Below are 24,166 nucleotides of genomic sequence, written 5' to 3'. Positions count from 1 at the left end.
ATTTTACACGATTTGCTTCAAACTTTATGTGTATAATGTAAACACACGGCAGATGTAGACCTGTGAAAGGATTATTGATATCTTAGATAGTGTTGCCGTGGCAACGCATCAAATTTTAATATTCTTTTCGGATGCGTTTGAGACTCTTAACATGCTTGAAATTGGATGAAACTCGACAGACACATAACACTTATTAGCCAGTAGACATGTGAAAAGTTTCAGAAACGGGCGTGGCAGGGGGGCTCAACAGCGCCCTCTTGAACAGGGTCTGAAAACTTGGTCCATATATCAAACACGCTTGCATGTATTAATATGAAACTCGGTACACATATAGATTTCATGGGGCCGAACAACTTTCCCTCTGTCAAGTTTCACGCCAGCCCAACAGGAAGTCGGCTATTATGGGTTGTTTGGAAAACGCTTGCTGTGGAATGTGATGTACTCCTCCTAGAGAATTCATTCAATCACCTCCAAACTCAGTCAGCATGAAGTCAAGACATTGAGGATGCTAAATTGCGAACGGATTTTTGATATCTCGAACGGTTTGGCTGTGGCGAGGAATCGAATTTATGGCGAGAAAAGAGAAACACGAAGTGGAATAACTTCTGCATACATTAACTGATCTTGATGAAACTTCAGCAGTGTGTTCGTGGTAAGAGGCCGATCAGATCGATGTAGCTATTGTGAGTCAAAGTTATAGCGCCACCAACTGGCAGCAGGAAGTGTGTCACTTTCAACATGCTTTTGACAAAAGTGGGGGGGTTAGTTTTAACTACAGTAAAGAAAAAATAGTTTGTATATTGTTCTCATCAAGCCGGACAACTTTCTAATTTACATTCAATAGCTCTGGCCATCAGGAAGTCAGCTATTTTGGTCTGAATGTGATTTTTTTTGCTAAATCAGCCTCTGAATTTTTAGCCACTCCTCTTAAACTATTTATTTTATTCGTACCAAACTTTTTCAACATGATGAAACTACATTAAATATGCTAAATTGTGAATGGATAATAAATATCTTAAACGGTTTTGCTATGGCGAGGGATTAAAGTAATGTCCAAAAAGGAAACACTAAAAATCTTCTAAAAATGTAATTATATACCATTTATTTCTATATAAAAGTATACAAATATCGAACTAAACCCATTTTATTCTGTTTTTGCAATTCAAGAAGAATGAAAAAGTTAAAACAGGCTATTTAGTGCTATTTGGTTAAACAAAAAAGCAAACATAGGGCTATACTGCCCTCTTGTGTCCAAAAGGACATCAAAATAGTATATAAAACTTTTTACCAGGTAGGCCAATATTGTATTTAAATATACATTTATTAGGTATGTGTCTGAGGATATTTTCCCACCGGTTAATCGACGTGTGACACGAGTGGGTGCTTTTAAATCGCTAATATAATAGTGAAAGAAAAATAATGATAATGTTGCACACACAAATCACACACATGTGGGAAAGAATAAACAACACTAAACCGCCATTAGGTGTCGCCAGGCATCCATCTTAATAAGCGAGTCATTGATTCATTCGTTCAAACGATTCGTTCGAATGAGTCGATCATGATTAAGACAGATGTTTATGGATTGATCATTCAATCTTTGAGTCAACCGATTCGTTAAAAATGCTGAATCGTTCAGTTATGAGAAAACACGTGATAAGTGATGGTTCTGCCGTGATCTTTGTTTAACTATTTTCGCTGCTGAAACAGAACAAACACAGGCAACATTGCATCTAAAATGTAAGTGACTTAATTGTAACTGTTTATTTGTATGAAATCTAGGGGTGGGAGAAAAAAATTATTCTTAGATGCATCGCGATGCGGACGTGGACGATTCTGAATCGATTCACAAATGTCAAAAAATCGATTCTCTAAAAAAATATTTTTCTAATAACGTAATATTGACGGAAGGCAAAAGGCGGAACTCTAAGCGGACGTGCGTGCAGTCTGTGGCGCGCACATAACAGAGAAGTTTCTTCTGCTCACCAAGGCTGCATATATTTGATTAAAAATACAAACAAAAACAGTAATATTGTAAAACATTATTCCAATTTAAAACAGCTGCTTTCTATTTTAATATATTTTAAACTGTTATTTATTCCTGTGATCAAAGCTGAGTTTTCAGCATCATTACTCCAGTCGTCACTGTCACATGATCCTTCAGAAATTATTCTAATATGATGATTGATACTCAAGAAACATTCATTATTATTTTAAATGTCGAAAACAGTTGTGTACAGTCTTTGATGAATAGAAAGTTCAAAAGAACAGCATTTATCTGAAATCTAAAGCTTTTGTAACGTTAAACACTACCGCTCAAAAGTTTTGGGTTAGTAATAATTAAAATTTTATTTTTGGGGGAAATAAATAAAATAAATCAGTACTTTTATTTATGAAGGATGAGTTAAACTGATCAACAGTTACAGTAAAGACATTTATAATGTTAAAAATATATATATTTGAAATATATGCTGTTCTTTTGAACTAACATTCATCAAAGCATTTTGAAAAAAAAAAAATCTGTACACAACTGTTTTCAACATTGAAAATAATAATGAATATTTATTGAGCATCAATCATCATATTAGTATGATTTCTGAAGGATCATGTGACACTGAAGACTGGAGTAATGATGCTGAAAACTCAACTTTGATCACAGAAATGAATTACTATGTAAAATATTTAAAAATTGAAAACAGCTGTTTTAAATTGGAATAATATTTCACAATATTACTGTTTTTGTTTGTATTTTTAATCAATAAATGCAGCCTTGGTGAGCAGAAGAGACTTCTCCTAAAAACATTAAAAATCTTACTGACCCCAAACTTTTGAACAATAATATATATATATATATATATATATATATATATATATATATATATATATATATATACATATATATGTATGTGTGTGTATGTATATATATATATATATATATATATATATATATATATATATATATATATATATATATATATAAATATAGCTGTGCCTTTAGGTAACTAAAGGCACCGGGGTTGCGGTACCACCGGCTTGGGCCCGTAATCGCTGCTCGCAGCTATATTTATTATTATTATTATTATTATTTTGTCAACCTTTCGGGCACTTTTGGGGCCCTTAACATGCTCGAAAACTCTTGAAATTTTGCACACAGGTCAGAACCCGCGGCCATCAGGGCCGGGCTGAAGCTGGTACCCGGGCGTGGCAGGGGGCCTCGACAGCGCCCCCTGGAACGGGATCCGAACACTTGTCCATAAATCAGACACGCTTGCATGTAATAATATGAAACCCGGTACACATATAGACCTCATCGGGCCGAACAACTTTCGTGCTCTAAGTTTTACGCCAGCCCAACAGGAAGTCGTCTATTTAGCGTTGTTTGGAAACGCATGCTGTGGAATTTAATGTACTCCTCCTAGGAAATTCATCCATTCGCCTCCAAACTCGGTGTGTATGAAGTCAAGACATTGAGGATGCTAAATTGCGGACGGATTTTTGATATCTCGAACGGTTTGGCCATGGCAAGGAAACGAATTTATGGCGAATAATTCAAACAGGAAGTGTGTTATAACATCTGCATACATTAACTGATCTTGATGAAACTTCAGCAGTGTGTTCGTTGTAAGAGGCTGATCACATGGATGTGACATTTGTGAGTCAAAGTTATAGCGCCACCAACTGGCAACAGGAAGTGTGTCACTTTCATAATGCTTTTTACCCGATTTGCTTAAAACTTTATGTGTATAATGTAGACACACGGCAGATGTAGACCTGTGAAAGGATTATTGATATCTTAGATACTGTTGCCGTGGCAACGCATTAAACTTTAATATTCTTTTCGGATGCTTTTGAGACTCTTCACATGTTTGAAAATGCATGAAACTCGACAGACACATCACATTTATTATCCAGTAGACATGTGCAAAGTTTCAGAAACGGGCGTGGTGAAATGGCTCAGTAGCGCCACCTTTAGTCAAAAATGGGGGCTTAGTTTTTCCTAGAATCACAAAACTTGGTAGGTGTATTGTTCTCATCAAGCCGGACAACTTTCTAATTGACAGTTATTAGCTATGACCAACAGGGTGTCGGATATTTTGGTCTGAATATGGATTTTTTGCTAAATCAGCCTCTGAGTTTTTAGTTGCTCCTCCTAAAAGGTTTATTTTATTCCCACCAAACTTTTTCAACATGATTAAAATATATTAATGATGCAAAATTGTAAACGGATATTGAATATCTCAAACGGTTTTGCTATGGCGAGGGATTAAATTTATGTCAAAAAGGAAGCAGGAAACATCTCAACATAACTTCTAAAAATGTAATTATACACCATTTATTTTTATGTAAAATGATACAAATATTAGAACTAAACCCATTTTATTCTGTTTTTGCAATTCAAGGAGTATGAAAAAGTTAAAAACAGGCTATTTAGTGCTATTTGGTTCAACAAAAAAATCAAACATAGGGCTATACTGCCCTCTTGTGTCCAAAAGGATATTAAAATAGTATATAAAACGTTTTACTAGGTAGGCCTATTGTATTTAAATATAAATTAATTAGGTATATGACTGTGAGGATATTTTCCCATCGGTTAATCGACGTGTGACACGAGCGGCTGCTTTTAAATCGCTAATATAAAAGTGAAAGTAAAAAACGGAGGTCCGCACGGACATTGATAATGGTGCACGTTGGTAAAAATTATACTTTTAAACATAACACTAAACCGCCATCAGGTGTCACCAGGCGACCATCTTAATAAGCGAGTCATTGATTCATTCGTTCAAACGATACGTTCGAATGACTGAGTCATTCATGTTTGAGACAGATGTTTATGGATTGACCATTGAATCTTTGAGTCAACCGATTCGTTTCAAAATGCTGAATCATTCAGTAATGAGAAAACAAGCTGCTGTGAGATGCGCGATGGTTCTGCTGTGATCTTTGTTTAACTACTTTTGCTTCTGAAACAGAACAAAAACAGTCAATATTGCATCTAAAATGTAAGTGACTTAATTGTAACTGTTTATTAACCTGTTGTATGAAATCAATGTCACAGTTTCAATCGTGATTGTATTCAGGAAATAGTTGCCTACTCGTCAAATGAGGTTGCTTAACTCTATTATATGTTATAAAATATATAAAAACTCCATATTTGTAATTTTTTAATCAGTATGTTGTTAACTGCGTTGCTTTTTTGTGTGCTGCGCTCATTTGTTTACAATTCTCCTGGAGAAGCTGCATGAGCCTCAGCAGGGCAACCTTGTTACCATTGATCAGTAATACATTTATTATTAACTGCTGATTGCAACTTAAAATTAATGTAATGAAATTAGAATAATCTCTCGTTTTAGTGATTCCCAAGTTATTTTTTTGTTATTGACGTTCTAATCAGGCTATACTCTGGTCGGGCAAGTAAAATTCTCTTTCAGGTAGGCCTATTGTATTTATATATAAATATATTAGGGATGTGACTGTGATAAAAATTTTCCCACCAGTTAATCGACGTGTGACACCGCTGAGGGCTTTTGAATCGCTAACTTAAAAGCGAAAGTAAAATACAGACGTCCGCACAGACATTGATAATGGTGCGGAGTAGAGCGAGCATTTTCAATGTATTCCTATGGATGTAGGGATTAACTAAAACATTTTATTTATGTTTTTGTGTCTACTGTTCAACCGCAACCGCGTCACACACACACACACATTCCAGAATTGTAATCTTGACATCGCAGCCTGTTCATTATAGCCCTAATACAATATAATAATAAAAATATTCAACCTAACATAAACGAATTACACTGCTCTGTTTAAATAGTCAGTAGTACAATTTGTACCATTCACAGTAAGCAGAGCTCCACTGTGATGTTTCCAAGCACATTTTTGCGCGTGTGAAGAGGATGATTTTTTCCATCGATATTGGAACACGAGTGAAGTACAAAGCCTATAATAAAGAATAGTTTAGCATCCAAATACATCGCAAATATTGAAACATTTTGATTCTAATGAGAGGGTTACGTGAGACCAACACTGCTTACTTTCGTTTTTATTTTTACATTAAATTTAAAGGATTTGTTGTGGAATATTTTGAGTGTATCATAAAATCAGAATAAGGTAAGACAAGTAATATTTTCTGTCTTATATATATATATATATATATGTGTGTGTGTGTGTGTGTGTGTGTGTGTGTGTGTGTGTGTGTGTGTGTGTGTGTATATATATATATATATATATATATATATATATATAGATATAGATAGAAAGATAGATATTTATATACATATATATATATATATTTGTGTGTATATATATCAGAGGTGGGACAAAGTCATTGTTATGCAAGTCACAAGTAAGTCTCAAGTCTTTGCCCTCGAGTCCCGAGTCAAGTCGAGTCAAAGATGAGGCAAGTCCCGAGTCGAGTCAAAAGTCAAAGCCAACAAGTCTCAAGTCGAGTCCAAAGTCCTACCATTTTAGTTTCGAGGCATTTCAAGTCCTCTACCACAGAAATAAAATTTATACAAATCATGTATGTCTGTAAGATTTGTATTTATTTAAACCTCTTTTTATACAATGACATTAATTAAATACAGTAAAAAACAGAAAATTTTATTTTCACAAAAAATGCTTGTATTTCAACAGCATATTGCACTACAACAATGCACAGCATGCAGCTTCAGTCCTGTATTGTATTGACCTCATATTGCAAAACAGTTTAACTTTGAAATAGGCATGGGTCGTTTTAGCCTAAACCTTTTTAAACATGTCATCAATAAAATCATCACTCCTCAAAATTATCACTTCTGAAAAACTGGACCAACCAATATAATTGGAATGCCTCCATAGAGACTGGTGTGTATGAGAGAGAGAGAGAGAGAGAGAGAGAGAGAGAGAGAGAGAGAGAGAGAGAGAGAGAGAGAGAGAGAGAGAGAGAGAGAAGACAGTTTAAAAGAGACAGGCGTCTATTGGGGACTCGGCTATTATTTGAAGTTTTACGGTACAACTGATAAGGTCCTTAGCATTCGTTCAAAACTTACCTGTCTTTGTGCAACTTCAGGCAACTTTAAATTGCAACTCGTTTTTTGTCGACTACCTCGTAATTTTTATAGCCAAATGAAACTACCTTCGGTATCATTTTGCCTACTGGCGCGTTGTTGCTTGTTGCACTTCATTGGTTGTCTTGCAATGGCCTGCTTATGCCGTTTCACACATACTCCGTGTGCAGTGCGTATGCGGTGCGTGTTGCAGTGCGTATGCGGTGGAAGACCAGCACGCGCAATAGTGCTTCACATATGCTGCGTTTGCAGTGCGTGATCCGCGGCTGTACCACAAATACATAGCCTACTCACTATTTGTATTTCAAATCCAGAAGTTAAGCAACTTTTATTTAAAAAAAGTTTTTTTGTCAGCATTGCGATTCTCTTTGTACACACGTATACACTCTTTAATAGACGTATTCACGTTTAAATACAATTTAAACAACGTATTATTTAATGCATTACTCTTATATAATTATATATTAAGTTGCTCAAGCAAGTGGTAAAATATTTAACCATGTACTTATATTAAAATCGCATACATTTTAAATTAAAACTTAAAATTGACAAAAACAGCAGACTCATACTCTTTCTTTTGCATAATTTAAATCTTTTTACAATAAATCTCGCATGTCACAAAGAACTTGTTTTTCCACCTCCACGAATGAGACGAGTGTTCATTATGTTGCCTTGTTGAAATATGTATTTTCCCTTGATTTACCCCGGTCTTAACGTCTCAGCATTGCGATTCTCTTTGTACACATATACACTCTTTAATAGACGTATGCACGTTTAAACACAATTTAAACAACGTAGGCCTATTATTCAATGCATTACTTCTACTTATATTAAGTTCCTAAAGCAAGTGGTCAAATATTTAACCATGTAGGCTACTTATATAAAAAACAGCCGACTCTCATGCCTTTTCTTTTATATTTAAATTAATACAATAAATCTCGCATGTCACAAGGAACATGTTTTTCCACCTCCACGAATGAGAGTGTCGTTCATTATGTCGCCTTGTTGAGGTAAATTGTAGTTTTCCTTGCTTTCCCTGGTCTTAAAGTGAAAATAGTATTTAATTAAATACATTTATGGTGAGATTACTACATTTTATTTAATTAATCGCATTTATGGTGAAATTACTACATTTTTAGGTCAATCTGTGTTCATTTTGACCACGAAACATGCGCTGTCACTTTAATTCAGCGTTTGCAGCACAGCAGAAATAGACTCGGTGCGGAAACGATCGCGGCACTGCTGTATACGCACCGTACCTGGAACGGATCGACGGACTTCAACCGCGTGCAGTGTGAAAGCTCTAACCTGTTAACATGGGTACGGAAAAAAATACGCACCGCTGGCGCATACGCACTGCAAACGGAGTATGTGTGAAACGGGCGTTAGATGCTGTCGAATCAAAACAACGTGGGACTACAGTGATTGGATGTCGTGCAGGCAGCGCGCGCGCTCTCTGCATGCATACAGGTGGTGCACATTTTTTTCACAGATGCAGATAAACAGAGCGGCGCGGCCGTGTGGACATTTTTTCCCCCAGTTTTCATGGGAAGTAGCAAGTCTTCTCGAGTCAAAAGGCGCAAGTCCAAGTGAAGTCACGAGTCATTGATGTTAAAGTCCAAGTCGAGTTGCAAGTCTTTGTACATTTTGTCGAGTCGAGTCTGAAGTCATCAAATTCATGACTCGAGTCTGACTCGAGTCCAAGTCACATGACTCGAGTCCACACCTCTGATATATATATATATATATAAATATAGCTGCGAGCAGCGATTACGGGCCAAAGCCGGCGGCACCGCCATCCCCGGTGCCTTTAGGTAACTAAAGGCACCGGGGTTGCGGTGCCACCGGCTTGGTCAAGGGTTCGGGGGCTTTTGGGGCCTTTAACATGCTCGAAAACTCATGAAACTTTGCACACAGGTCAGAACCCGCGGCCATTAGGGCCGAGCTGAAGCTGGTACCCGGGCGTGGCAGGGGTGCTCAACAGCGCCACCTAGAATGCAATCTGAAATCTTGGACACATACAAGAACGTATTAGTATGAAACTCGGTACACATATAGATCTCATCAGGCCGAACAACTTCCGCACTCTATGTTATTAGCTCCGCCCAACAGGAAGTCAGCTATTATGGGTTGTTTGAAAAACGTACGCTCTGGAATTTGAAATACTCTTCCTAGAGAATTCATCCAATCCCCTCGAAACTCGGTGTGCATGAAATCAAAACATTGAGGATGCTAAATTGCGGACGGATTTTTGATATCTCGAACGGTTTGGCCGTGGCGAGGAAACGAATTTATGGCGAGAAAAGAGAAACAGGAAATGTGTTATAACTTCTGCATAAATTGACTGATCTTGATGAAACTTCAGCAGTGTGTTCGTTGTAAGAGGCATGACCATGCTCATATTCAGTTATAGTCATAGCGCCACCTGCTGGCAACAGGAAGTGACATGTTTAACACTGTTATGGACTCCTAATAACATATAAAGAAAGTGCCAACAAGTGCTAAACATGCTATCAACATACTAGAAACATGCTAAAACATGCTAGCAAACACTTAGCTAAGTGCTAAAGCATGCTATTGCTGAAATTAAATAGGAATTTGCTGTAACACAGGCATGGAATGTCCAATCTGCCCCAAACTTCACACGTTTGATAAGAGTCATGGCCTGAACACATCTACATGAGAATATTCAGTTATAGTAATAGCGCCACCTGCTGTCCACAGGAAGTGACATGTTTAACACTGTTGTGGTCTCCTAATAACATATATAAAAGAGCCAGCAAGTGCTAAACAGGTTAGCAACATACTAGAAACATGCTAGCAAACACTTAGCTAAGTGCTAAAGCATGCTATTACTGCAATTAAATAGGAATTTGCTGTAACTCAGGCATGGAATGTCCAATCTGCCCCAAACTTCACACATTTGATAAGAATCATGGCCTGAACACATGTCTATGCTCAAATTCAGTTATAGTTATAGCGCCACCTACTGACAACAGGAAGTGACATGTTTAACATGTTGATGCCGTTCTAGCAACATGTCAAAAATGCCATTGAGTTCTAAACATGCTAGAAACATGTTAAAACATGCTAGCAATACTTAGCTAAGTGCTAAAGCATGCTAATTCAATGAAACAGGACTTTGTTGTTACTCAAGCAGGCAATGTACAATCTACCCCAAACTTCACACGTTTGATAAGTTATCTCTTGAAAGCATGTCCATGCTCATATTTAGTTATAGTCATAGCGCCACCTGCTGGCATCAGGAAGTGACGTTTAACACTGTTCTTGACTCCTAATAACATATAAAAAAATGCCAGTAGGTGCTAAACATCCTACCAACATACTAGAGACATGCTAAAACATACTAGCAAACACTTAGCTAAGTGCTAAAGAATGATATTACTGCAATTAAATATGAATTTGCTGTAACTCAGGCATGGAATGTCCAATCTGCCCCAAACTTCACACTTTTGATAAGCGTTCTGTCCTGAACACATGACCATGCTTATATTCAGTTACAGTCATAGCACCACCTGCTGGCAACAGGAAGTGACATGTTTAACACTGTTATGGACTCCTAATAACATATAAAAAAGTGCCAGCAAGTGTTAAACATGCTAACAACATACTAGAAACATGCTAAAACATGCTAGCAAACTCTTAGCTAAGTGCTAAAGCATGCTATTATTGCAACTAAATAGGAATTTGCTGTAACTCAGGCATGGAATGTCCAATCTGCCCCAAACTTCACACTTTTGATAAGAGTCATGGCCTGAACACATCTACATGAAAATGTTCAGTTATAGTAATAGCGCCACCTGCTGGCAACAGGAAGTGACATGTTTAACACGTTGATGCCGTTCTAGCAACATGTTAAAAATGCCATTGAGTTCTAAACATGCTAGAAACATGTTAAAACATGCTAACAATGCTTAGCTAAGTGCTAAAGAATGCTAATTCAATGAAACATGACTTTGTTGTTACTCAAGAAGGCAATGTCCAATTTGCACCAAACTTCACACGTTTGATAAGAGTTCTGTCCTGAACACACATCCATGCTCATATTCAGTTATAGTCATAACGCCACCTACTGGCAACAGAAACTGACATGGTTAACACAGTAATGCAGTACTAACCACATAATTATTGTGTACTAAGCATGCTAGAAACAGACTAAAAATGCTAGCAACACTTAGCTGAATCATGAAGCATGCTATTATCACCATTATACAAAACATTTTGTAACTGACTTTGACATACTCTTACTATATATACCTCCTTAAATGTACATTTCCCAACCATGCTCTGTCTTCCTAAAGCCACCGAGTGTTGATGGCACGGGTGCGAGGGCCCTTTCATCGCTGCTTGCAGCTTTAATTCTTCTTCTTCTTCTTCTCCAAAGTGAATCGCTTTTTAGAGGGCCTTAACATGCTCGAAAACTCATGAAACTTTGCACACGCTTCAGAAGTGGTGAAAATTTACGTGTGATATGGTTTTCAAAATTGGGGGGGGGGCAAATTCGGTAAATTATTGCCCCCACATTTTGCCCCGGCTCTAGGTTTCACGTACAGGTATGAAATTTGGTACATACATGTAATGACTCAATATCTACAAAAAAGTCTCTTGGAGCATAGCCCTAAACACAACAGGAAGTCAGCTATTTTGAACTTCCTCCTAGATTTTGTGCATTTTTCGCAATTTCCTGATGTTGTACTTTAACGAACTCCTCCTACAGTTTTGATCTGATCCTCTTCAAATTTGGTGAGTGTAATCTTAAGGCCTTTGCGACGTTAAATTGCAAAGATCTTGAGTTTTCGTCGAAGGGTGTGCCCTCGGCGGCCTGACAAATGTTCACCCAGTTTCGGCCTTCTGGTGATATATGCATGATCAGATAAGTTCAATATTAATGTTGCTTGCAGTTCTGATGTTGCTAGGCAACCACAGATAGCCTGCAGTAACTTAGGCATATAATTTCCAATCTGCCCCAAACTTCACATGTTTGATAAGAGTCCTGTCCTGAACACATGACCATGCTCATATTTGGTTATAGCAATAGCGCCACCTGCTGGTAGCAGGAAGTGTGGCAAATACAAAACGTGCTCGAAAAATCATGAAACTTTGCACACGCTTCAGAAGTGGTGAAAATGTATGTGTGATGTGGTTTTCAAAATTGTGTGGGGCAAAATGGCTTAATTATTGCCCCTACATTTTGCCCCGGCTCTGCGTTTCACGTACAGGTATGAAATTTGGTACATACATGTAATGACCCAATACCTACAAAAAAGTATCTTGGAGCACAGCCCTAAACACAACAGGAAGTCAGCTATTTTGAACTTCCTCTCAGATTTTGTGCAGTTTTTGCCATTTCCTGATGTTGTACTTTAACGAACTCCTCCTACAGTTTTGATCTGATCCTCTTCAAATTTGGTGAATGTAATCTTAAGGCCTTTACTAAAGGTGCCGGGTGGCGGTGGCAGGGGTGCGAGGGCCCTTTTCATCGCTGCTTGCAGCTTTCATTTTTTTTTGTATTTGTATTACTATTTTTTTTGTATGGATGGACCATGAGTCTGAATAAAAAGATACTACTACTACTAATATGAATATAACAATTTATCTCAAGAATTGTCATGACTGAACTAATGAATATGAAAAGTTAGCATTGCTTGAGCTTTCACACAGTCTCTCTGTACCTGTGAATGAGAGATTTTCACCCTTTCATTGAAGATGGTCCAGAGGACACTCTGGTGGCAGGGTGGAGTGGTGAGTGAGCCATTGTAGCGGAAATATTGGCTGAGGTTGTCAGGCAGCAGTGACTGTATGTCAAATGCAGGGATAGCCACCTTCTGGCCTGAAATAAATCAAATATTAAAAGCTGTAAACATTTTAATGAAATTGTATGTCTTGTATGAAGATTCACAAAGTAACCCAAAAGGCTGAAGCACGGTAATCACACATGTATACAGTAGATATACTCCCACATACACACAAATACATGCCTGCATATCTGATGCTGCCCAGATAGTTGAGAATACTACCGTATGCCTGATTAATCTCTTCACCTGCCTGAAAAAACAAACAACTGAATGAGATAAAGTTTGAGTGGTAATTTATATATATATATATATATATATATATATATATATATATATATATATATATATATATATATATATATATATATATATATATATATATATATATATATATATATATATATATATAAAATACTACATGAATATAGGGTTTGTTTAAAGATAAATCACCTCAATTAGAATCCCTAACACAGCCAGGCCATTTTCTTGGGTCACAGCTTCAGACATATTAGCATAAACCTCTGTATTGTAATGGACAATATGGAGCTGAGAGAAAAGAGAGAGTGTGTGTTCAGGTTATAATATATTTAGGCATCTTACATAAGACATGTTTTCTTTCATAGGTTCGCTCAATGTTGTCAAGTAGCTGACACTATAGAATGGTGCAGGTATGACATCACTTTGTAGGCCAAAACTCGGAATCAAGTTAGCATTTTAGCACGTTCAGTTCCATCATCCTGAAGTCAATGGGTTTTTGGTTAAATGGCTGAAATGAATGTGGTTCTATATAGTGTCAAGTACTGATACAGCATTGAGCGTACCTATGAAAGTGATCATCTCTGTTACATATGTAACCTTGGTTCACTTAATGGGAACAAGACACTGCGTAGCTGACCATGCTACTTTGTTAAAGTTTTCTTTCTTCATTGAAATCTGAAGAGTGATTGCACATGTGTGTATATAGCCCTAGTGTTTCCTGTGTTTGCTGTTGTTGTCAGATCAGGACAAGGACTCAGTCTGCAGGCACCAAAAAAAAAAAAAAAAAAAAAAAAACGGTTTTAAACTGAGATAATTTCAAAAAGGCAACAAAAAGGCTGTCAATAATCCAGACCAGAACTCAACAATCCAGACAGGAACAATCTCAGTGGAACTTCCATGGTAGCGTTCATCTAGCTTAGATGAACGTAATGACTGGAGAGCCAGAACAAGGCGGTGTAGTGCAGCGGAGGGCACTGTTGAGGCAGGGGGCTGGCGGCACTCAGGCGGCACGTGAAGCAGGGTGGAGACAAAGACAACCCATGATCAGAGATCGAGAGCACAACCAGGGCTGAATGCAGTGGGGAACAAAACTGCCAAAGTATCCCACAGGACATGGCAGAACACAAGACAATGAGGCTGGACTCCAACAAGACAAGGCAGAACACGACACAATGAGACTGGAATATGCGCTTGCACAAACAACAATCTGGCACAAGACAGCACACTAGAGGAAACTAAATAGGGGACTAAAGGAATAAATTGATACAGAACAGGTGGAAGGAGTGAAACAATAACGAGGTAATGAATGGAATAACAAGGGGGTGGGATAAGATGCCACGATAACAGAGAAGCACATGGTGAACTGTCAAATCGAACCCATGTAGTCCAAACCAACACAAAGACAAAGACAGGGAAAAAACCTGACAGATCAGCCCAAGGACATGACATTTGTCAGTTTGTTTCTGTGCTCAGTTCTCCTTGTGTTTTGTTTTCTGGTCTTTAAGTTAATTGTATTTTTTGTTACTTTAATAAAACTCTGCATTTGGATCCTGCTCTCCTCGTATCTGAGTTTCACCCACATTACAGAACAGCAGATCAAGCAATGGATACAGCAGAGGAGCTCTTGTACATTTGTCATGACATTCCAAAACCCTCAAGTTCAGTGGTTCTTCCCCTGTTGTTAATGCTTCCCATGGTGGTTTCCACCATTCTGTGTGTGGGCCATGCACACATAACCGTTGGACACCCATGGCCTGAGAAGGTGTTATCCGCACCTGGACTCTCTACCACAGTCATGAAGGCCCTTTCTGCTTGTTCTGTCATGGTCACACAGCCTGTCTCTGAGTTCCCAGTGTTTCCTGACTGTTTTGTCACAGCTAGCCCTGCTTGCTCCACCGTGATGGTCTCCAGTTTTGCAGTAGTTTCCTGTTCCGCCTGCACTGCCCTGGTGATCTACAGCACTCTGGTGGTCTCCTGTAGCACTCTGGTGGTCTTCTGCTTCGTATGCACTGCCCTGCTGATCTTCTACGGCACTCTGGTGGTCTCCTGTAACACTCTGGTGGGCTTCTGCTTCACCTGCACTGCCCTGCTAATCTTCTATGGCACTGTGGTGGTCTCGTGTAGCACTCTGGTGGGCTTCTGCTTCACCTGCACTGCCCTGGTGATCTTCTATGGCACTCTGGTGGTCTCCTGTCGCACTCTGGTGGGCTTCTGCTTCGCCTGCACTGCCCTGGTGATCTTTTACGGCACTCTGGTGGTCTCGTGTAGCACTCTGGTGGTCTTCTGCTCCGTCTGCGCTGCCCTGGTGATCTTCTGCTCTGCCTGTGCCACCCTGGTGGTTTCCTGCGCCCCTCAAGTGTTCTCTACTTTAATTGATCTAGGAGCCTATCTTCTATTAATATCCCAGAATGGAACTACTTATGTCGTAAAAATGGTTGTTATGATTCTTTTTAATCTAATTTTGATTTTAAAACATTCCTGTTGTCTCTCAACAATGCTGCACAATACTGATAATCTGCATCCTATTTGCTCCTCTTCTAATGCACCTCTCTCTGTATATGTGGGTCTTTGGAATTGTCAGTCAGCCGTCAAAAAAGCTGACTTCATTCCAGCTTTTGCAACTCAATCTACAGCTTAGCAACTTATCTAAGAAATCTAACAATTTCTCTCACACCCCTCAACAGTCTAGGAGGGGTGGGAGCACAGATGTTCTCATTTCTAACAATTAGAAGTACTCAACTCACTCTTCTCTTAGTAATAACATTTCGTTTGCATTTCATGCTATTACATGAAACATTTCCTGTTAAAATCCATATTGTTGTAATTTATCGCTCCCCAGGTCAAATGAGTGCCTTTGTAGAGGAGCTGTATGTGCCCACATCCAGGAGCCCACTTGTAGTCTTTGGTGATTTCAACATCCATCTGGAGATGCCTTATGCTAAAGACTTCCACTCTCTCCTAGCCTCATTTGATCTAAAACCGGTACTCACAACAGGTACTCACAAATAAGGCAACCAACTTGACCTAATTTACACGTGCAACTGCATCACATAACGTTTTTGGTAAAACCTCTGCACATTTCCGATCATTTCTTCACTAATTTTAATCTAGAACTCACTACTTGTGCACCACCAACCCCTCTACCAGTTGCTTTCAGACATAACCTGCGCTCAATTTCTCCCTACCATCTTTCCTAAGTTGTGTAAATACCGCAACGGACACTTTATGTTCCACTTTAACTTCTTGTCTAGTCAATATCTGTCCTCTCTCTTCCAGGCCAGCGTGTGCTACCAGTGTTGGGGAAGCTACTCTCAAACTGTAGCTTGACAAGCTACAAGCTACTCATAAGTTACAGTAGTTAAGATACAGTCAAGCTACCCTTCTGAAAAAGTAGTTAGCTACACTATGGGGCCCTATTTTAACGGTCTGAAACGCAAGTAACTTTGTGGGTCTTAGGCGCTGTTGCTATTATACCGGCAGGATAAATGACTCTTGCGCCTGACGCAAATCTAAAATGGGTTGGTCTGAAGTAGCTTCATTATTCATAGGTGTCCCATACACAAAAGAAATATATTTGAAATATATTTTCAGTATATATTTTGCAATATATGCAAATATTTGAAATTGGCCCAATAAATATATTTCACACTTAACATCATATATTTTTGTTATATTTCAGAATATATTTCAATGTATTTGGAATATATGCCACATATATTTTGGCACTTTTGGGGACCCATACAGAAAAAAATACATTGAAATATATTCTGAAATATAACAAAAATATATGATGTTAAGTGTGAAATATATTTATTGGGCCAATTTCAAATATTTGCATATATTCCAAAATATATACTGAAAATATATTTAAAAAATATTTCTTTTGTGTATGGGGTGGTTTGGGCATAACGTGAAATAAACCAATTAGAGCGACATCTCGCATTCCCTTTAAGAGCAGGCGCGCTTGTTCTATAGCGGATTCCTATTATAACGGCGGATTTGCCAGACGCACGCGAGGAGCGGTTCATAGCCATCACAGCCGAGGAGACCGACATTCTTGTCAGGGACGTTGAGGATGGAGAAATACACCCAAATTAACTTCGGTTAAACAGGCGTATGATAATTTGGGTAAATGTGTAAGCTAGATGTATGCTTTTATAATAAACTGTCTATCTATCTATCTATCTATCTATCTATCTATCTATCTATCTATCTATCTATCTATCTATCTATCTATCTATCTATCTATCTATCTATCTATCGTAATAATGTAGGCTATGATTTGCAAAAATGAAAACTGCTGCGTCTGTGTGTAGATGAGAGAATCAAAGTTGTGCGTTCGCTACATTGATTATGGCCAAGCATGCGCCCTTAAAATAGCATATGAATAACATGCGCAACACGCTGACTTTAAACTATTTTTTTTTCGGTCAGTGGCGGAATTGTTTTCTAAACCTGCAAAATAGCATGAGGGAACGTTTGCGCCGGAACACGCCTCCTCTTTGCGCTGAACCGCCCCGGGGAGCGCAAGTGTATTTCTTAGTTAACCGACGTGCGTCTGTGGAGGGAAAAGTCTGCTGTGCGCGGGTGCAAAATAGGAATGATACATGCGTCGGTGTACAAAGTCAATTGCGCTGGGTGCAAGATAGGGCCCTATAAGTTACTATCAAAAAGTAGAAACTTTTTAAAATTAGTACATATCTACTACATTAGTCTCTAGTAATATGGCACATAGTCTTAGAGCTCAAACATGAATTGGGGCTCAGGTCAGGAAGCAGACAGGCTGGCTAAACCGACCGTCTGCTAGCTGTCTCATGTCACTGAGGTCAGATAAATCCCATCACATAGAGACTCTTTCACCTAGATATCATCATATAGAGACTGTGTCTGTTCTCTGAATTAGGAAATACAAAAAACTTCCAAACCCATCTAAGGGAATTTTTTTTATTTGATGTTCAACAAATAAAAAACAGATATAATACAAATGATCAAATGATAAAGCTTGGGTTGCTGAATATTCGATCCCTTACTTCAAAAGCACGTACTGTTAATGATATGATTACAGACTATAACCAAGATGTGCTGTGTTTGACAGAAACCTGGCTAAAACCAAACGATTACTTTAAATGAGTCCACCCCCCAAGATTACGGTTATAAACATGAACCTTGTCATATTTTCAGAATTACTAAGAAGTCTAGTTTCAAAATATAATTATTTTAAAAGTGTTTAATGTAACAATATCGAGTGTAAAAAATGATAAATCACATTTGAGATTTGTGCTGGCTACTGTATACAGGCAACCAGGGCATCATTAAGACTTTATCAAAGAATTTGCTGACTTTCTATCAGAGTTAGTTTTAGCTGCAGATAAAGTCCTAATTGTTGGTGGTCCTAATTTTAATATACATGTAGATAATGAAAAAGATGCATTGGGATTGGCATTTAAAGACATTCTTAACTCTATTGGAGATAGACAACACGTGTCAGGACCTACTCATTGTCGTAATCATACTCTAGATCTAATATTATTACATGGAATCAATGTTGATGCTGTTGAAATTCTGCAGCAGAGCAATGACATCTCAGATCATTATCTAGTCTCGTGTAAACTAGAGTAGCCAAGGCTGCAAAGCCAACTCCGTGTTACAAATATGTTAGACCTATCACTTCTGCCACTAAAGATTGCTTTATTAATAATCTTCCTGATCAGTTTCATCATCTCATCATCCCAGATAGCTTAGAAGAACTCGATTTTGCGACAGAAACATTTAACTCTCTCTTTTCCAGCACTTTAGACACAGTTGCTCTTTTGCGCTTAAAGAAGATTAAAGAAAATAGTCCAACGCTGTGGTAAAATGAGCACACTCAGGCCTTTAAGAGAGCCTAGAGGTTCTTCGCATTTCATGGAAAGAGAGCACGATTGCATACAGATAGGCCTTAAAAGCTGCTAGATCTGCTTATTTTTCAACCATATTAGAAGAAAATAAACAAAACCATATGTATTTATTTGAAACAGTGGCTAAACTAACAAAAAATAAAGCTTCTAGCCCAGACATTTCCAAGCAGCACAGCAGTAATGACTTTATGAACTTCTTCACTTATAAGATTGATAATATCAGGGAGAAAATTAGAACTATGCAACCGTCTACTACAGTATCGCCTCAGGCAGTGCACTGTAGTCTCCATGAGGAAAAATTGGATTCATTCATTGCTATTGGGGAGGAATGAATTTTCTGAACTTGTTAAATCATCTAAATCGCCAACATGTATGTTAGACCCTATACCGACTAAGCAACTGAAAGAGATGCTTCCAGAGGTCATAGATCCTCTTCTTAATATCATTAATATTGATATTAAACCGCTTATTAAATATTAAACCTGTTGTTAAAATAACGCAACTTGATCGTACAGAGCTAGTCAATTACAGGCTGATCTCGAATCTACCTTTTCTGTCAAAGATACTAGAAAAGGCAGTATCTTCACAACTATGTTCCTTTTTAGAAAGAAATGAGAATTTTCAATCAGGATTTTACCATAATACTAAGACAGTTCTCATTAGAGTCACAAATGATTTGCTCTTATCATCCGATCATGGTTGTATCTCTCTATTAGTTTTACTCGATCTTAGTGCTGCATTTGACACTATCGACCACAAAATTCTTTTAAATAGACTCGAAAATTATGTTGGGATTAGTGGAATTGCATTAGCATGGTTTAAATCATACTTATCTGACCGTTATCAGTTTGTAGCAGTAGATGAAGAGATGTCTTATCGATCAAAATTTCAGTATGGTGTACCATAAGGCTCAGTACTAGGACCGTTGCTGTTCACTCTGTACATGCTACCCTTAGGAGATATCATTAGGAAGCATGGCATTAGTTTTCACTGTTATTCTGATGATACGCAGCTCTATATTTCTTCACACCCTGACGAAACTTACCAATTCACAAAATTAACGGAATGCATAGCTGATGCAATTTCCTACTACTGAATTCTGAAAAAACAGAGATTCTAATTATTAGACAAAAACTTCCTCACATAATAACCTAGAATACTGTCTAACACTTGATGGCTACTCTGTCAAGTCCTCGTCATCGTTTAGGAACCTGGGTGTGCTCTTTAATACCAATCTTTCATTTGAAAGTCACGTGTATAGTATCTGTAAAACCACATTTTTTCATCTTAAAAATATATCTAAATCACGTCATATGCTCTCAATGAAAAATGAAGAACAATATTAGTCCATGCGTTCATGACATCAAGGCTAGATTATTGTAATGCTATTATGGGCGGTTGCCCTGCACACTTAATAAACAAACTACAGCTGGTCCAAAATGCAGCAACTAGAGTTCTTACCAGAGCCAGGAAGTATGACCATATTAGCCCGGTTCTGTCAACACTGCATTAGCTCCCTATTAAACATAACTTTTAAAATATTGCTGATTACTTACAAAGCACTAAATGGTTTAGCTCCCCAGTACTTAACGCATTATAGTCCTTCACGTCTATTGCGATCTCAAAATTCCAGCCAGTTGATAATACCTAGAATATCAAAATCGACTGCTGGCAGTAAATCCTTTTCCTATTTAGCACCAAAACTTTGGAACAATCTTCCTAACATTGTCCGGGAAGCAGACACACTCTGTCAGTTCAAATGTAGACTAAAAACACATCTCTTTGGCCTAGTATACACATAACACATTATAGACTTCTATAATTCAATGTTATGCTACATAGATTAGGTCAGCCGGAACCGGGAACACTCACCATAAATCCTGACGTACTTGTTACATCATAAGAAGGATGGCGTCTACGCTAATATTAGTCTCTCTATTTATCCGAGGTTTACCGCAGTCCGCCGGATCCAGGCTCAGCCTGGGTTCTCCCAAGGTTTTTTTCTCCATTCTGTCACCTTGATGGAGTTTTGGTTCCTTGCCACTGTTGACTTGGCTTTTGGCTTGCTTAGTTGGGGACATTTAATATTCAACAATATTATTGATCTGCCTTACTTAAGGTGGACGATGACGCAATTTTCTTCTAGAAACAAACTTTGTTTTATTATTTTCATGTTATCACTGTGAAGCTGCTTTGATATAATTTGTATTGTAAAAAGCGCTATATAAATAAAGGTGACTAGACTTGACTACATTGAAACTACTTTGATTTTTTTTACAATGACATTATTACAAATAACTGAATAATTGTTGATGAAGGATGTTATGAGTAATTAAGATTTGGGGTTTAAAACAACATAATGAAATACAATTATTATTTCAAAGAGTGTTGCTTTATTTTGTAAACTATCCAATGATACACATAATGCTCAAATAAGCATATATCTTAAACTGACTGTCAAAGTACAAAATTAAATGTAACATCAATGCAAGAACAAAAAGTATGGGAAAAAATTGGATACAAAGGTGTAGTCAAAAATACATGTTAAACTCAAAGCACATGCGCTATTGGAGCTTGTAGCATTCTGAGACCGACCGCAAACTATTTAATTCGATCACAGCCTTTGCCGTGTGATGAGCGCAGTATCGTGATTTTGTTTTCAAAGCAATGGCGCAAAAAACAATGTTGGTGATCTTTTTGGTTCATAATAAACTATGGCGGGACATCATTGTAATTATTAACCAGAAACAGACATTTGATATAGCAGCGATAAAGCAGGATAATTAATAAATTTAAAAAGGCTATAATTCACCTGAATGTGCTTTAAGTCTTCGACACAGCAATGCACAATTTTAGTTTGTGATCTAATAAGAAGAAGACGCTGCACTGCTTCAATGCTTTGCAGGCTCGTCAAAAATTTTGGTCGCGCTACAACGCCACTTGTTGGAAAACGTAGTTAGCTACTGGAAAAGCTACACTGTTTTAAAAGCAACTGAGCTACTGTCAAGTTACTGAAAATTTTTGTTAAGTTAGTAGCGTTTCTACTTGTAGTTAGCTACTCCCCAACACTGCATGCCACTCCCTCTAACCCATGGTTATCTGATGTTCTTCGTGAACACCGGACCAAACTGAAAAATAGAGAAAATGGCGCAAATAAAAAAAAAAAAAACTCTGACCTGAGTATGTATCGATCTCTGCTCTCATCCTTCTCTGTTGAAGTACATGCTGCAAAATCTTCATATTTAGACAAAAAGATCAACAGCACTTCAAACACATAAAAACTTTTCAAAACATTCAACTCTCTCTTCTGTCCCCCTCCAATACCTCTTTAACTGTTGTTATACTGTTATAAGTTGTATATTTTAAAAGACTGTCTGGAGTATTCCTGTGGATCATGGATAATTTAGAGTTTCGTAATTATTTGCCATTACTATTTAAGTTTTATATCAAAAGTCATTAGTTAAGACACTTAACATCCATAATGTGAAAACGTCACATCCATAACAGTGGTTTTCCCTACATAATGTATTACAAAAATGAGTTTCAAAAACACACTTATTGTGTTCAAGCAAGTCTTTTTCATGCTACATCGGCAGTTTGTTTAATAATTCACAGACAATTTCTACAAACCTCTACCAAACGGTTGAGGTGCCTGTTGATGGTAAAAGTCAGTTATCTGACTTTGGCATGGGTTTGTTGTGTTTTACTGAAATAAAAAACATTTTTTCCCCAAAAAAGTGGTTTTATCTTGTAGCCCTGGTCCCAGAGTTTTAAAAAAACAATGTTAACAAAATTAAACTTATTCCCACTGTACCTAGTAGAACACTTAAGTAAATGTCCCATTGAAATTAATGGGATTTTATGGATTTAGGTGAAGAAATTAATGGGATTTTATGGATTTAGGTGAAGAAAGTGTACACATAATACATTTTGGTCTGTACCATGAAGAGAAAACTGATTCAACTATATAAACTATATATTTTCTGAAAGCGTAGACTCTCAGGATGTGATCTAACATGGCATGAAACATGTCCCACCCACCTCATTAGTATACTGCCCAAGCATAACACATTGGGTATTGGTAAATCGAGTATATGGCTGATACCTAAAAAAAGTAGTAGTATGTGCATGTCTGTCTGTGTGTGTGTGTGTGTGTGTCTGTGCATGTGGATTTGTATGTGTGTGTATGGGTGTGTGTCTGTGCGTGTGGATGTCAGTGTGAGTGCATGCTTGCGTTTGTTTGTATTCCTGCATGTGTGTGTATGACAGTATCATCCTAAACCAGCAACCCTTCGCTCAACAGCACCATCTACAGGCCGATGAGTGTACAGTCACTAAATGTGCACATAAATGAATTTATTTTATACCCCCCCATGGATGAAATTCTACGAAACTTAGCATACCCCCAGAGGATGTCAAGTTAACCATACACATGAAATATGGTGCAGTTCTGAACATCTCAACTGAAGATAGGGGCGATTAAAGCAGAATAATATTGCATTTTCATTTTTTATGGGAAGGGGCGCAAATCACAAATGAGTGATTATGGGCTAGGTTGATGTGGGCCCTTAAGACCAACATACCATAATTTCTTCATCCTCGGTGCCACGGTTCAGGTAGTTATTTAGGAAAAACAGCATTTTTTGGGTTTGGGGGGGCCCAGCGCGGGGGGGGGGGGGGGAGTGGCCCCCGGGGACCAAACGAAATTTTTCCGTAAAAGTCTAGTGGGGCTACATGCCCACCAAATTTCATGTTCCCCGGATTTTCGGTGTCCCTGGTATCGTTGACGAAAAATTCAGTAGATGACGACAAAAAAAAAAAAAAAACTTTGACAATCCCTTTTTGACCGCTTTCGCTAGCTATGCTAGCAGCGGTCATAATTATCAGGTCTCATTCTCCTGGATCTATTTGCTACCTTTGACACTGTGAATCATCAGATCCTTCTGTCCACCCTCTCATCACTGGGCATCATAGAAACACTTGTTTGAATCCTATCTCACAGGTAGATATTTCAGGGTTGCCTGGAGAGGGGAGGTATCCAAAGCACATCAACTGACCACGGGGGTTCCTCAGGGTTCAGTTCTTGGACCCCTCCTCCTCTCCATATACACTACATCACTGGGACCCATCATACAGGCACATGGTT

General features: G+C 38.0%; 1 protein-coding gene across 1 annotated transcript in view; it reads right to left on the bottom strand.

The window, feature by feature from the left end:
- Window positions 1-24,166, bottom strand: part of ca14 (carbonic anhydrase XIV) — a gene marked incomplete at both ends in the record, with an annotated part of 177,067 nt that overhangs the window by 98,498 nt on the left and 54,403 nt on the right. The window contains 3 exons of the mRNA XM_081388892.1: window positions 12,743-12,895; window positions 13,044-13,115; window positions 13,316-13,411. Coding sequence (XP_081245018.1) covers window positions 12,743-12,895; window positions 13,044-13,115; window positions 13,316-13,411 — 321 coding nt within the window. The remainder of the gene's footprint in view (window positions 1-12,742; window positions 12,896-13,043; window positions 13,116-13,315; window positions 13,412-24,166) is intronic.

The sequence above is a fragment of the Scardinius erythrophthalmus genome (genome assembly GCF_964197995.2).
Source record: "Scardinius erythrophthalmus genome assembly, chromosome: 16".
In the NCBI taxonomy this organism is placed as follows: Eukaryota; Metazoa; Chordata; class Actinopteri; order Cypriniformes; family Leuciscidae; genus Scardinius; species Scardinius erythrophthalmus.
This window is presented reverse-complemented; position numbering and strand designations above follow the sequence as displayed.